The sequence below is a fragment of the Pteropus alecto genome, unplaced genomic scaffold, assembly GCF_000325575.1.
Source record: "Pteropus alecto unplaced genomic scaffold, ASM32557v1 scaffold52, whole genome shotgun sequence".
Classification (NCBI taxonomy): Eukaryota; Metazoa; Chordata; class Mammalia; order Chiroptera; family Pteropodidae; genus Pteropus; species Pteropus alecto.
The window spans coordinates 3,115,661-3,130,806 of NW_006433941.1; the positions used below are offsets into that span (position 1 = coordinate 3,115,661).

Sequence of the window (15,146 nt, forward strand, 5' to 3'; positions counted from 1 at the left end):
CTAGGCAACACAAAGCAAATCATACAAGAATTGAGTAATACAGTTATAAGTTTGATTTAACAAAAAAGAGAACCTTCTAATCTACAGAGAACATATACCCTTACAGAAATCAATTATATGCCTGGCCACAAAGAAAACGATAAGTTCCCCCAAAAAAGATTTTATAATTCAGAAACTACAACTATAGCCCAATAAAATTAGAAATCAACCACCAAAAATTTTTTTTAAATTTTCTTGGAAATTAAGAAACAGTCTAACACTCAGATCTAAAAGGAAATCAAAATTATTAGGACAAATGAGTGAAATTAGCAAGGTCAATGGATACAAGGTCAATATAGAAAAAAATAATTATTTTCTATATATTAGCAACAAACAATTGGAAAAATAAAAATTTTAAATACAATTTGTAATAGCAGCAAAATATCAAATATTAAGACTAAATTTAACAAAAGATATATTAAATTTATTACAAAACGTTGCTGAGAAAAATTAAATAAGATTTTTTAAATGGAGAGCATATTTATGGAGTGGAAGACTCAATATTGTTAAAAAGTCAGTTCTCTCTATGTTGATCTACAGATTCAATGCAACTCCAACCCCAAAACCCAAAATATAAAAATGCACAGATAAAAATTTCCATCTTGTGTACTAGGTCCCTCACTTTTGGAGCTCTGAACTGCCAATTATAAAAAAATCTGAATTCTCTGAGGCTACCCAAGGAAGCCCAAGCCCTATGGAGAGGCTCCGGGTAAGTGCTCCAGTTGACAGCCTAATTGATCTCCCAGCCATCAGCCAGCATCAACTATTAGCTACGTGAGTGAAGCTATCTTTGATATCCAGCCTGGTCCAGCCCCCAGACGACTGTGACATCTCAGTAAAATTACGTGAGAAACCCCAAGCAAGAACTATCCAGCCAAGTCCTTCCTGAATTCCTGTCCCACAAGATCTAGAGCAAAATAAAATGGTTACCTTAAAAAAAGGCATAGTAACCTTATTTTAATATCCCAAACTGGAAACACTCTAAATGTCCTTCAACAATAGAAAGAATACATAAAATGTGGTATATTCATATATTGGAATAACACACAGCAATGAAAATAAATAAACCATGGATACATGAACAACATGGATGAAACTCAGACATAACACAGTAAAAGAAGTCACACACAAGAGCACATATTGTATAAATGCATTTATATGAAGTTCAAAATCATGGTGATGAACTAAGAGTGGTGGTTATCCCTGGAAAGGTTTGACTGGGAGCAGAGACAGAGGATCCTTCTAAGATGCTAGAAATGTTCTATGTTTTGATCTGAGAGGTGGTTGTAAAGTTGTTCGTATGTGTGAAAATACTTTAGTGTGAGGTTTGGCACAATTCAAACTGAAAAAACATGAATTAGGATTTTATTTTTAAGATATCATACTATTAAATTAGCTTGCGGTGAAAAAAAAAAGTTGAATAAAGTTATTGCACACCCGAAACCCAAGAAGGCAATTCAAAAGGTGTGTGCTTGGAGGTGGTTCTATAGAATAGTGGTTAGCACTTCTGCTTTACATGTAGAAGGTCCTGAGTTCGAGCCTCAGTGAAGCTCTGGGTGCACCAGGCCCATGGGAGGAAACACCCCACCTTCAGAGATCCAGCTCTTATTTGTAGGTCAGGGGTGGAAGTAGGCGGGGATTTAAAAAAAAAAAAAATGTGTGCCTGGACCAATCTGACCCTAGGAATTAAGTTGTACTTGGTTCAATCAAGGAGTAACTAGAATAATACGAAAAATATTCAGTAGTAGTAAAAGAATGAAGTTAGGAATATTAAATTGGAAGAACTGAGGGATTTTCATAGGAGTATGTTTGATAGCATAGAATGTCAAGCAGGCTGTCTTGTAGAAATTAATAGCTGATTCTATGATTCATATGGAAATGCACAGGACTTAGATGGGCCTAGATAATCTTGAAGAAGAACAAATCTGGAGGACTTACTTTGATTTCATAACTAAGTAATTAAGCAAGTAATTAAGGCAAAGTGGTCCTGGCATAAAGGTAGGTATGTAGATCAATGGAACAGAATAGAGGATTGAGACATAAATAGCTGGATATCTACATGAAAAAAAAAATGAAGCTGTCCTCTACCTCACACCATATGCAAAAATTAATTTGAAGTGAATCGTAGACTTAAATATGAAACTAAAACTATAAAGCTTCTTGAAGAGAAAAATCTTCGCGACCTTTGAGGTAGGCAAAGATTTTTAAAAAAAACATGACACACACACAAAAAACACTAATCAAAAATAAAAAAATTCACAAGTTGAGCTTCATCAAAATTAAAAACTTCCGCTCATCTAAAGATATTAAAGTGAAAAGGAAAGCCATGACTAGGAGAATATATTCCAAATTTACATATCTGGCAAATAACTTGTATCCAGACTTAAAGAACTATACATCAAACAATTCATTTTAGAAAATGGACTCTCAGAAGAGTGTCTGTGAACAAGCACTTCACAAAAGAAGAGATCCAAATAGTCAATAAGCACATGAAAAGTTGCTTAACATCACTACACATCAAGGAAAAGCAAAATAATACCGCAAGAAGATGAGTGCACACTCAACAGAAAGGCTAAAAAAAAAAAAAGTGGCAATACCAAGCGTTTTAAGGGCGTGTGGAGCAACTGCGACTCTCATACATGCTGGTGGAGTATAAAATGGTACGACCACTTTGGCAAAAACTGAAAGCACACATTAGCTAGAAAATTTTAAGAGAACACTTCGAATAAAACCCTAATGGATACAGATAAAGCTCTACTCAGAGGAAAATTTGTAGTCATTAATATTTTTATTATTACCAAAAATACTGAAAACAAACGAATTATGTATTTAATCCAATAAACTATTTAACGATAAGATAAAAACAATAAAGAAGAAAGTTGAAATTAAAAAGTAGAAAATACAAGTAAGAAAATGAGTAAAACAATGTATTTCTTTGAAGATAATGAGTAAAATAGAGCAACTAATAGGTTTTGAAAATATCTAGGTTTCATCGGTGGTTCTTGTGGTTTTTGCCTTTAAACTTTGGTGCTCTGTTCAACAAAATCATAATCATGTATTGTTTTATAAAATTAGAAAGACCAAGATTAAGAACTGTGATTTCCGATGCTTTGTCCAGCAGGTAGCAGGTGCCAGGCCATCTACACATATTAGCTCGTTTCAGGCGCACGCTGGCTCCTTCAAAGTAAGTACTGTCCTCATTTTGGAGATAAAGATCCCCCAGGCTGCCCGCTTGGATGTGACTGTGAATTCAGGGCTTGACCCAAGACTACTTAGGGCAGGAAGGTAGGAAGGAGCCACTTTCAGTTCAGAGGGGACGAAGGTGCCTCTGCAGGTGCAAACAGGCTCTTCGTGTCGGTAGCCGAGGCGCGAGGCGCGGTCCCGTTTGGCCTGAAGGATGCAGCTGGCAGGTGCAACCCCGTAGGCGGGCGGGCGAGCTGCCGACTCTCTGGAGTGCGCAGCCCTGCTGCAGCTAGGTGCGGTGGGCAGAAGCCCGGGTCGGGGCGGGCGGGCGCAGCGCCCCCTGGGCGCGCAGGTTGATTGGCGGGTAGGGGCGCGCGCGGGAGGCGCGAGGCGCGGTCCCGTTTGGCCTGAAGGATGCAGCTGGCAGGTGCAACCCCGTAGGCGGGCGGGCGAGCTGCCGACTCTCTGGAGTGCGCAGCCCTGCTGCAGCTAGGTGCGGTGGGCAGAAGCCCGGGTCGGGGCGGGCGGGCGCAGCGCCCCCTGGGCGCGCAGGTTGATTGGCGGGTAGGGGCGCGCGCGGGGGGCGAAAAAAACGAAGCAGCGGCCGAGGCAGTTGTCGCCGCTGGCCCAGGAGGCGGGCGCTGGAGAGCCGCCGCCAGAGCTGGCGCTGCTCCCGCCGCCGCAGCCGGCGACCCCGACGTCCTCGGTGGCCACGCTGGACCTGGGCGACCAGCGGGAGCGCTGGGAGACGTTCCAGAAGCGGCAGAGGCTCACCTTTGAGGGCGCCGCCAAGCTTCTGTTGGACACCTTGTGAGTGCTGGCCGGGCTGGGCCGGGCGCTCGAGAGTCGGCGCCACGCGGATGCCTCTGGCGCGGAAGTCGGGCTCGCCAACCCTCCCACCTCGCGCCTCTGCCTGCTTGAGGGTTTGCGGCAGATTTTGTTCTATGTCTTACGCATAATGTTACCGCCGCGCTTTCCCCTAGTGGCACCATGCTCGTTCCTCATTCTAACGGTTGCGCAGCTTGTCTTTAGGGCTATGCGGCCTGGACTGGAGTGGGGCTTCTCCCTGGGGAGCTTGGGGGCGCCGCCCCGGAGCTTGTGGAGGGACACACAGCGTTCTGGGACACGAAGGGTCTTTCCAGGGGACAGCCATCGTGCTCGGGACGTTGTCTCTTGTCGTGGCGCGCAAAGTGTGCTGGTGCCTTTCCCACTGAAAAGAAGATAAATCCCACGACTATCCTCATATTTGAGTCGCCCTTTATATTTGAGCAGGTGTTTTTGGAGAGATGGTGGGAGGGAAAGGTAGGGAGATGACAAAAACTTGTATAGTTTCTAACCACTGGGAGAAGAGATCCCGTTATTCCAGGCGCTCGCTGTGAGGGAGCGGGTTGATAGGGAGGGGAGTCTGTGCAATCCCGGAGAGGAGCGCGCACAAAGAGGTGCTGGGATTCTGGAGCATGGTGCAGACATCTAAGATGCGGGAGGCTTTATGTTCTCCACTGCTGATTTTTCTGCGCGCCACACTCTCCTCTGCGCTCCCCCAGCTTTAGTACTGCAGGAAAAGAACCCCCAGCTCCTTAGATGGCCGTAAGAGAATTTCAGAGTGTCCGTGATGTTAGAAATAGGCTATTAATGTTATCTCTGGCAAGAGCTGCCTTGTTATCCCAAAATGTGATCGCTCCCTGGAACAGTTGTGCTACGGAATACTTTAGTACCCTAATAATATCTCAGTGTTGATTATTTTATGACTTAAAAAGAGCAATCAAAACCCTAGGGGGAAAAAAAAACAAGAACAACGTAACAATGGCCTAACAACCTGAAGATTAGCCCTTTTCTTGAACAAAAATGATCCTTTGTCTTTTTTCCAGAAGAAATGCTCTCAGGAAAAGCCTTCTCAGAGATGGAATATTTGGTTTTCTCTTTGCTTCACCTTTCGATTTATCATCTTGGATTATAAGATGAACTTTTTTTTTCTTATATTCATCAAACATTTTTAGCATCTATGAGCCAGCTACTGCTAAGTGTAGGGGATTATAAAGGTCCTCAGAAATGTAAAATTAAAATCCGAAATAAGTTTTTACTTTAAAACAAACCGATGAATGGTTAAGAAAAAGATTTTAAAGTTTTGACATAAAAAGATGAGAGTTTTTTTACCTATCAGATTGGTGTGATCACATATATTCATTAAGAAACCAAAACTCATAAAATTAAGTTATATGTAAAAGGAATATATAATTCTGCACTTTTTTTTTGTTGTTAAAATATTGTTTGGAAAAAAGTCTGGAGGAATATATAGCAAGTAGTTAACTGGATTCCTATGGTTGTTAGGATTATAGGAGACGTTCATTGTTAACGTTATCAAATGCTGTAACATTTGAATTTTTTACAGTAAGCATTGTATATGCAGAAAAAATTAAATACATTAAATTAACTGATTCAACTTGTAAAGAAACATCGTAAAACATTCAGTCTTTAAATAAAATTTTTAAAATTATAGTTGACCTACAATATTAGTTTCAGGTGTGCAACATAGTGACTCAACACTTATATACCTTATGATATGATCATCCCGATAAGTCTGTCACCGTATCCTCTGTTAATTTTATCCTCTGCATAAAATTATGATATTATTCCTGTGCTGTACCTTAATACATCCCTGTAACTTACTTATTTTTTAATTGGACATTTGTACCTCTTATTTCTCTTTGCCCTTTTTACCCATCTCCCCACTTAGTCTTAATAACCAAATAAATGCAAATTAAAAATGTGGCAAGCTATTTTTCCTATTATTGCTTGAGAAGGTACAGTGAAATGTTTTCTCATTCATTACTGATAAGTGTTCAGCACTTTTGGAAAGCAATTCGATGATATGTATCAAATCGTAATAATGTTCAATTAAGGGCCTGGCTTATATATAAGTTTTAAAAGGATTAAAATTGTATGTAATATGTAAGTTACATATATGAAAAATACAGGAGGGGAATATAGCAAAATTATAAGAGCCGTTGTTACTTTTTCAGAAGGCTTTTCTGAAGCCCCAGACTTTGTTGGGTCCTCTTTCTTTTTCATAGCAGCCTGTACTGCCTTTATCACAATTATTTAAATGTTATTTGGGTAAATTGATGGCTGCTTACGGTCAGTAAGTCCAGGAAACATTTCTGCTATGTCTTGTTTACTGCTCTCTTTCTGGTTTAGTGCAGTTGGTTTGCGAAAATTTTTAGTAAATATTTGAAATGTAAATAAAAATGTTTGAGTGGTGGGATTAGGATCCCCACCGCCACCTCCCTTTTTCTCAGATTTTTGGAATGCTTTCTTTTGCAATTTAACAACCTATAAAAAATGGAAAACTGAGAACTTGTGGACAAAGAAGGCACTGAATACATTCTTTTATAAAATTGACGGTGCCTTCTCAAAAGCAGAGAGGCATTTGGTTGTCATGTAGAGAATTTTGTCCATCTTGCTTCTTTATTTCAGCAAGAGAGAAAGCATGAGCTCTGCAATAAGGGCCTGTCCTACCAGTTAGAAATCCTTATCTTTCTGATTTTCTCTTTCATGTAGTGAGTACCAGGGCTTGGTGAAACACACAGGAGGCTGCCACTGTGGAGCAGTTCGATTTGAAGTTTGGGCTTCAGCAGACTTACACATCTTTGATTGCAAGTGAGTATTTTCTCTTCTGAAGTTGGTTTAAAAGGACTTACACGAGTTAAAACACAGTGCATCAACATCATCTGGGGAGTTGGAGTGTAGATAAAACAACATTGGCCATGAACTGATAATTGTTGGAGTCAGGTGCTCAATATATAAAGGTTCATTGTTCTATTCTTTTTCCTTTGTGTGTGCTAGAAGTTTTCAGTAATACATTTTTTTTAAAAGATGGAGGCTAAAAATAACAGTCTGGTCGTGTGTGTGTTTGAGAGAGACAGACAGACAGACAGAGACAGAACTCACTTGTACAGCATGGCCCCAGGTGACACAGATCAGGGTCTTCGGGCTTGTGCCTAGCTGAGTCACTCCTGAGACTAATTCTGCTGGTGGATGGGGAGAGTGGTTAGCTGGAAGTGGTTCAGGCTGGGCACTGAGTGAATAACCTTGGGCAGAGTCTTCGGAGTTGGGGGAGGTGGAGGGTAAATGAGTGGAGAGTGTGTGCACTTGGAAGCTCACCATGCTCCAGGCCCTCTTGCTCCACTTCATTCTTCCAGATGAGGCAGATGGTATTGCCAGAATCTGTACGGCCTGCTTTTTAGCACCTTCTCTGGCATTGTAATAGAGCAAGGACAAGCTCAGGATTCTGGACCTTTTGTGCCTAGGTGGTACCTAAATTATATATGGAAAAAATATCATGGAATTACTCAAATGAGGAACTGACAAGGCTACTAACAGTGGAGTCCAGATTGGAGAAGCACCATGGATTCTGTACTAGAAGATTAGAGGATTCTCTAGTTAGAGGATTCTATACTAAATTAGAATTTTTTTTCAAAAGTGGACTGATAAGAGGGGACTTAGAATTAATTCCAGAGGCAGTAATCTTAAGGACCTGTTTTACTTGGAGCTAGGCTGTCTACGAAGTGCAGATAGGAAAGAGGGAAACATAAGTTCCTTTTCTATTTTTGGTGTGGATATCTCAGAGACATGAGATTGTAACTATGCCTGATACTTATTTTCTAAATGTCTCTAGAATGCAACGGTTCCCTTCATTGTAATGAACTGGGTGTGGGCAGCAGAAACGTGGTTCTGTTGGTCCGTGTTTTCCAAGGGGTGCGTGGCCCCAATTGCTGGCTGTGGGACCTGTGGGCAGAGACTCCAAGTGGCTAATCTTTCTGCCTGAGCTCCCCCTTCCCTGGATGGTGTTGAAAGGAGCTTCACCTCTGTGGTCAGCAGGCTCTCAAAACATATCAGGTTGGGCCCCTTGGGCACTTAGAGGGTACAGATGGCTGTTGACGGTCTGGGACTTGCTCTTTCTTTCTGTAGCTGCAGTGTTTGCAAGAAGAAGCAGAATAGACACTTCATTGTTCCAGCTTCTCGCTTCAAGCTCCTGAAGGTTAGTGCTAAGAGCGGGGTTGACGATGCAGAACCCACTGGGGAGTCCCTGACTTACAGCATACCCCTGTAGAGTGCAGGGGCCAGGGAGCACAGCAGGGCTTTAATTTTCCTTGTCATCTAGGATTTATGTTTATTTTTAAAAGGTTATATTATTTTTTCTTTTTATTTTGGATGCATATTCGATATTACTGTGGAAACATTTTCAAATGCAGAGAATCAAAAAATAAGTAAGATCACCCAAATCCTATCATCCGAAGGTAACTACTGTTAATATTTTGGTGTATATCCTTGTGCATTATTTTCTACACAGAGAAATATATCTAAATATATATTACATGTTTTTATCAAAGTAGGATACCTTGCTGTTTTATAACCTACTTTAGTGTTTTTCATGAAAAATATATGGCACAAAATTTGAAAGGTACAAAAGTACATATATACAGTGAAGAGTCTTCTCTCAGTCTGTGTAATCTCATCCTCTCCACACCATTTCCTACTTTATTTGTACTATTGTTCCTGTATCCATAGCATATTTTGTTATATGAATCTACCATAAGCAATTTTCTAAATTTGAACTTTGATGTTGAGTGCAATTTTTTCCTAATTATTAACAATACTGTGATGAACCTCCCTGAGTATAAATCTTTGACAATTTAGAAGTTATTTCTTTAGGGCCAATTTTCTTAGAAATGAAATCTCTGGTCAAACAATAGAAACTTTTTTAGGAAGGCTTTCAGCACATTATTGCTTTTATGGCGTGGGGCTTTCATTCCATCCTTGGTTCCCCTTGGTTGCTCCCACTGTGGTCTGACAGACCTCTCTGTGCTTTGGTGTAATGCTATTTCTATGTCTGTCTCCTTTACTAGATTGTGAGGGTCTCCACGTACCACCTTTGGTCACGTCTGACCAGCTCTTGGCCTTGTCGGCTTGGCTCTGAGTAGGCATTGAGTGTCTAGGCGGAAAGACTCAGTGAATGCATGCATGTGTCATGGTCTTTCCTAGGTAGTGAGAGTATTATTCTGAGGTACTTTGGGCCAATGTGTTTCCTTTTCTTTGTCTCCTCTTTGATCCTCCATGTGACTGTCTGGTAGGGGAGGTGGGACAGGTGGGCAACATACCTGCCCCTTGTCTTTCCCTTAATCCCAGAAGACTGCCAGTGTGCTTTCCTCAAGTGCTTGCTGGAGGCTGTGGCCCCAATTCACCTTTGCTCCTGAGCACCCATGAAGACACCGCCAGGTGCAGCCTTGGACTCTGAGGTCTTGATATTTTTTCCTTTATTTTTTCTCCTTAGGACTGCTTATCAATGCATTTTTTCTGGTGCTCTAGAGTACCATTCTTTTCTTTGGCTCCAGACCATTGAAGAAGCAATATTCTGCTTGTTTGTATGTATGTATGTATGTATGTATGTATGTATGTATGTATGTATGTATGTATTTATGTATTTATTTATTTATTTATTTTTAATGGAGATATAATTGACATATAACATTATATTAGTTTCAGGTGTACAACATTGATTCATTTTATGTGTGTGTGTGTGTGTGTGTGTGTGTGTATTTTAATTAAGTACAAAACTTATTCATTCAACAAGTATTTATAGGGCACTTGTGTGCACCAGGAACTGTTTCACTGAAGCCCAGCAATTAACAGGTCACACAAGGCCCTTCTTGAGGTTAACATTATAGGTGGGAGACAAGAAAAGTAAATAAGAAAAAATCCGATAGTGCTGTGTAGGGAGTTAAAGTCGAACAGTATGATAAAAGATAGCTGGGTGGCTTATTTAGATTGGTTAGGAAAGGTGCCTCTGGTGTTCAGATCTGAATGATGAAGATGGGGGTGTGTGGGCAGGGGGAGTACCTCAGGCAAAGAGAACACACAGAGCAGAGGGCTTAAGGGGCACAGATTTGGTTTGTCTGAGTTGCTGACCAATGGCCATTGAGGATGGAGGGGGGTCAGTGTGGTGGTGAAAGAGTGGACCGGGTTGGGGTTGGAGAGGCCAGGGCAGACAAGGAGATAGAGTGTATTCTTTGTATAGTGTGAAGTTTGTGGAGGACCTTAAGCAGGATAGTGACAAGACCTGCTTCAGTGTTTTAAAAGCTCACCGGAGAGTGGGTTCTAAGGAGAGGATGTGTTCTAAGTGCAAAGATGGGGATAGCAAGGAAGTTGTAGGGGTAGGTCAGGTGAGAAACGATGGATTAGGATGGTAGCCATGGAGATGGAAAGACAATCGGAGATATGTTTTGAATAGATAATTGGACATAAGTTTTGAATAGATGAGTGGACATATGTTTTAGAACAGCCTGGAGGGCATGTTGAACATACATAAGTTTTGAATATGTTTTAGAACAGCCTGGAGGGCATGTTGAACAGATAGTTGAGCCTCACTCCTGATTCTGTGGGTCTTGGGATGGGGGGGAATAAGAATTTACATCTCTTACCCTTCTCAGGTGATACTGCTGGTCTTGGGACCACATTTTGAGAAGGGTGAGCAGAACTCTGTAAAGGATTGGGTGTGAAGATGAGGAAGAGAGAGAAGTCAAAGTTACATTCACAGTGTTGGGTCTGAGCAACTAAGTGAATAGAGATGCCAGATCCTGGGGGAGAAGTAGGTGAGGGTACAGGAATTAAAGAGTTCTTTTTTGAAAAAAAAAAAAAATCAATTGAAGATATCTTTTGGACATTCATAGAGATAGGAAGTGGGCAGCTGGATGTAAAGTCTGGAGCTGTGGAGAGATCAGAGGCAGAGCTACCAATTTGGCAGTTGTTGGCATATTGATGATATTTAGAGCTGTGAGCCCAGGTGTGGTCAGCTGGGTAGAGGGTGTAGCCAAAGAAAGGAGAGGGTAGAGAACAGATCTCCGGCCTCACTAGCATTTATAGAAAGCCCTGAGAAGGATGGCCAGTGGGGAAAAAGGGAAAAACAGGAGAGTGTGGTGTCCTCAGAGACAAATGTTTCAAAGTGGAAGGAGTGGTACTAAGAGGTTAAGAACAAGAATCCAGTGGTCAAGAGAAGTGACCATTAGATTTGTCAACATAATGGTCATTGATGATTTCTAATTGGGCATGAAGACAGAAGAAATGACCAGAGAGGTTGAGTACATAGCAGTTTGATGATGACAGGCTATACATTTTAGTGGGGAGTAGGGGGCTGTGGTCAGGTTGGTGGATGCACAGATGATGAGGGAATAAGGTTTGAATGTCACTGAGTGACTTCTGGTAAGGAACGTGGTAGAGTGTGAGGCAGCTCCCAATTCCTCTTGGTGATTTCTTGGGGGAAGTGTATAATGAAATAACTCTGGATGGTTAGGGACCACTTGGCAATTATTCTTTGCTGCTTCTCTGGTGAAATGGCTGTGGGGTGAGAAGAGCTCTGAAGGCCTTTATCTCCCCGACCCTTCACTCACACATACACACATGCACGAGCACACAAGTATATTCCCTTTAAAAAAATAGGAATGATACTGTGCTACACAAATTGTTTTATACTTTGCTTTTTCACTTAACTTTATAACCTTGGAAATCATTCCATGTTAGTATTTGTAAGTAGAACTGCCTCATTTTTTTAAAAGTTGCAGAGTATTCCATTTTATGAGTGTCCACGATTGCTTTAACTAGTCTTCTGTTGATGGGCATTTTCAATTTTTCCAATCTTTAGCTGTCACAAACAGTGCTACAATATCTATATACATATGTTATTGGATACATAGGGAATTTTAATTGTAGGATAAATGTCTGGAAATGGAGCTATGTTAAAGGATATGTACATTTAAATTTTGATAGATGTTGCCAAATTTTACCAATTTATATTCCCATGACTGATACATACTCATCAATACTATGCTAACCAACTTTTTGATTTTTGCCTACCTGACAGTGAAAAATATCTCATTGCAATTCATAAGTGTGACCATCATTTCACAGGTCAAATAGCAATTTCTTTTTCCTTTTCACTCTTTGTTCATGTCCTTTGCCCAATTGCCCATTTGTTATTATCTGTTAAGGAAATTAGCCTTTTGTCTATGATGTCTGGCAAATATTTTTTTCTTAGTTTGTCCTGTGTAGGTGAATTCAAATATAGTCAACCGTTTTCTTAAGACCTTGAGCATTCCTATTTGGGGACACGGAGAGCCAGTCCCCTTTTAGAAAAGCTCTGGGAAACAGGCATTTTCACTCCCTGATGTTGACAGGGCATACTATCTTGCCATGGATCAGGGAAAGCCTGAGGCTGAGTTTCTCTGTGCATTTCACTGAAGAGAAGGCATGAGTTGTCACTCTTTAGACTGACATGTCTCCTGGCAATGTAGATGGATCCCTGTCCTAGAGAAGCCTCTAGTCTCTGGAAGATTGGATATGTCCTCATAATCTTGAGAGCTCTACAAAAGGGCTTCCTAACCCATTGATAAAATTTGTTAAATGACAAAAAAAAAAGTCTCTTTGCAATAGAGAATATCTATTTTTCTGTTTTCCCTTAGGGAGCTGAGAGCATAACCACATACACGTTCAACACGCACAAAGCACAGCACACCTTCTGTAAGAGATGTGGCGTGCAGAGCTTTTACACTCCCCGCTCAAACCCCGGTGGCTTCGGTAAGTTAAGGGGCTGGCCACAAGCTCAGGATGGACACAGACATGCCTGTGGCTGCTCTGGGTAAAAATGAAGGCTGGGAAGGTGGGCACTGCATACCTGCCTTGCCTACTGCATGGCGGGACCTGTCCACATACATGTTTTAGAAGAACAGGGCTCTTCACTAGAGCTCTTTTCAAATGATGGGAGACTGGCTCTGGTTATTCAGATACCAGCCAGACCCTGATTCTCATTTACTGATGCTGCCAGAGCTGACATTGAGGGTTAGGGAGAGGAGAGAGAGGAGATGGGTCTGTGGGGGTGGTGGAATTTTAATGATGATGGTGCTTAAGGGATGGACACAGACATGCCTGTGGCTGCTCTGGGTAAAAATGAAGGCTGGGAAGGTGGGCACTGCATACCTGCCTTGCCTACTGCATGGCGGGACCTGTCCACATACATGTTTTAGAAGAACAGGGCTCTTCACTAGAGCTCTTTTCAAATGATGGGAGACTGGCTCTGGTTATTCAGATACCAGCCAGACCCTGATTCTCATTTACTGATGCTGCCAGAGCTGACACATAGAGGGTGGGAGAGGAGAGAGAGGAGATGGGTCTGTGGGGGGGGTGGAAGGAATTTTAATGATGATGGTGCTTAAGGTGTTAGAGAAGGCAAGAATGAAAAGCACTGATAATGCCATTTTAAAAATTCAGTTTCTTCAAAACAAACAGAAGGTCTCCCAAGCCCCTCTTCAGGTCCTCCTTGGATCTGGGGAGAGAAAATAACCTTTAGACAGTTGTTCAGAATGACACCAATTGTAGTGGGAATTAAGTGGAAAGTAGCGTTGAGGATGTTCCCGAGGAATCTTGTTCCTGGTATAGATGCAGCCTCCAGAGCTGTGGTGGGGCAGCTGTGGCTGTGCTGATTCTGTGCCTTATAGTTGGGGGAGGGCATGATATCACCTTCCCACTTCCTGCCCCATTTCCTTAGCTGTCCCTGTTTGTTCCTGGGGTGTCACATGGAGACTCCTTTTTGCCAACCTCAAGGCACAGGAAAGGCTTTTAGAAAGTATAAATTCTTGTACAGCTGGAGAGGTATTTAATGTTTAGAAAGGTACCCACTTAAGCCTTATAAAAGGCCTGTGAATTATTCAGGCTGTCTGTCAGAGATTGCACTAGGCTTGAGTCTTTATACCCTTTTGTACTCTCAGCTTGGTATTGATTGATGTCCGGCCTTGGCCATCCCTGGTTCAGGAAGTCTGATTTCCACCTGAGAGATGAGGAAAGTAAGCTGAGAGGCTGACATTGTAAGCTATAGTGTATCATGTGGAAAGTCTGACATGCAGTACAGTGATGCTTGCAGGTTTGGGTTTGTCCAAGAGTCACTGTAGCACTTGGTCTTACTCATACTTGGGATCTCCCTTTCTCTGTGCCATTTTCCTCTAGGAATTGCCCCACACTGCCTGGATGAGGGCACCGTGCGGAGTGTGGTCATTGAGGAATTCAATGGCAGTGATTGGGAGAAGGCCATGAAGGAGCACAAGACCATCAAGAATATGTCTAAAGAGTGAGCTCCTGCTTCTCCCTTTCTGAAAAAGGAGGAATGATTGGGGCCAGCAGATTTGCTGTCCGCTCTGCACCTCAGTGGTGTTCATGAATGTGGGTGACTCAGGCTACTAGTGCCGTTGGCCAGCGACCATCTCCATATCTGCAGTTTGCTCCAGCTACCAGTTTCTTTAGGTAGCTCTTTGTCCTCCCTCAGCCCAGATTTTGATGTAGGCTAGTTGACAACCTTCTTTCTCTTCCCAACTTTTGTGTGATCTTTTAGAAAATAAATATTTTTAATATTAAAGTGGTTACTATGGTTTATCATTTTCTTTTCCCTTTGATTTTGCTTCTGAGGCCAGACAATAGCAGATATTTATCGAGTGCTGTTAAGATTCTTCAACCAAATTGGGAGAGAGAGATAAGAAGACAGATGAACAGTTATTAGAAATGTAAGAATGTGAATGATTACAAGCCATGTGAGTTGTAAAGATGATATGAGCTCTAGGAGTTCAGAGGAGTGAGAGGGCTGATCATGGAAGCCTTAGGGAAGGTATAATTTTTTTTTTAACTTTATTTTATTTATTTTTTTAACGCCTACAGGACCTGGTCTTCCTAGGTGGGCTCCCCTCCAAGTACTAACCAGGCCCGACCCTGCTTAGCTTCCGAGATCAGACAGGATCAGGCTTGTTCATGGCCATATATGGGGAGGGTATGATTTGAATCTTTTTTTTCTATAAGCTAAATCAGCTTCTAATTTTTTAAATTGTAGTAAA

General features: G+C 41.7%; 1 protein-coding gene across 1 annotated transcript; it reads left to right on the top strand.

The window, feature by feature from the left end:
• Positions 1-733: 733 nt before the first annotated feature.
• CENPV (centromere protein V) lies at positions 734-14,681 on the top strand. The gene is made up of 7 exons (XM_015586631.2): positions 734-813; positions 3,115-3,223; positions 3,791-4,032; positions 6,781-6,879; positions 8,191-8,260; positions 12,735-12,849; positions 14,272-14,681. The coding sequence occupies exons 1-7, from the start codon at positions 734-736 to the stop codon at positions 14,394-14,396; spliced, it is 840 nt and encodes a 279-aa protein (XP_015442117.1). The 3' UTR covers positions 14,397-14,681.
• Positions 14,682-15,146: the final 465 nt, after the last annotated feature.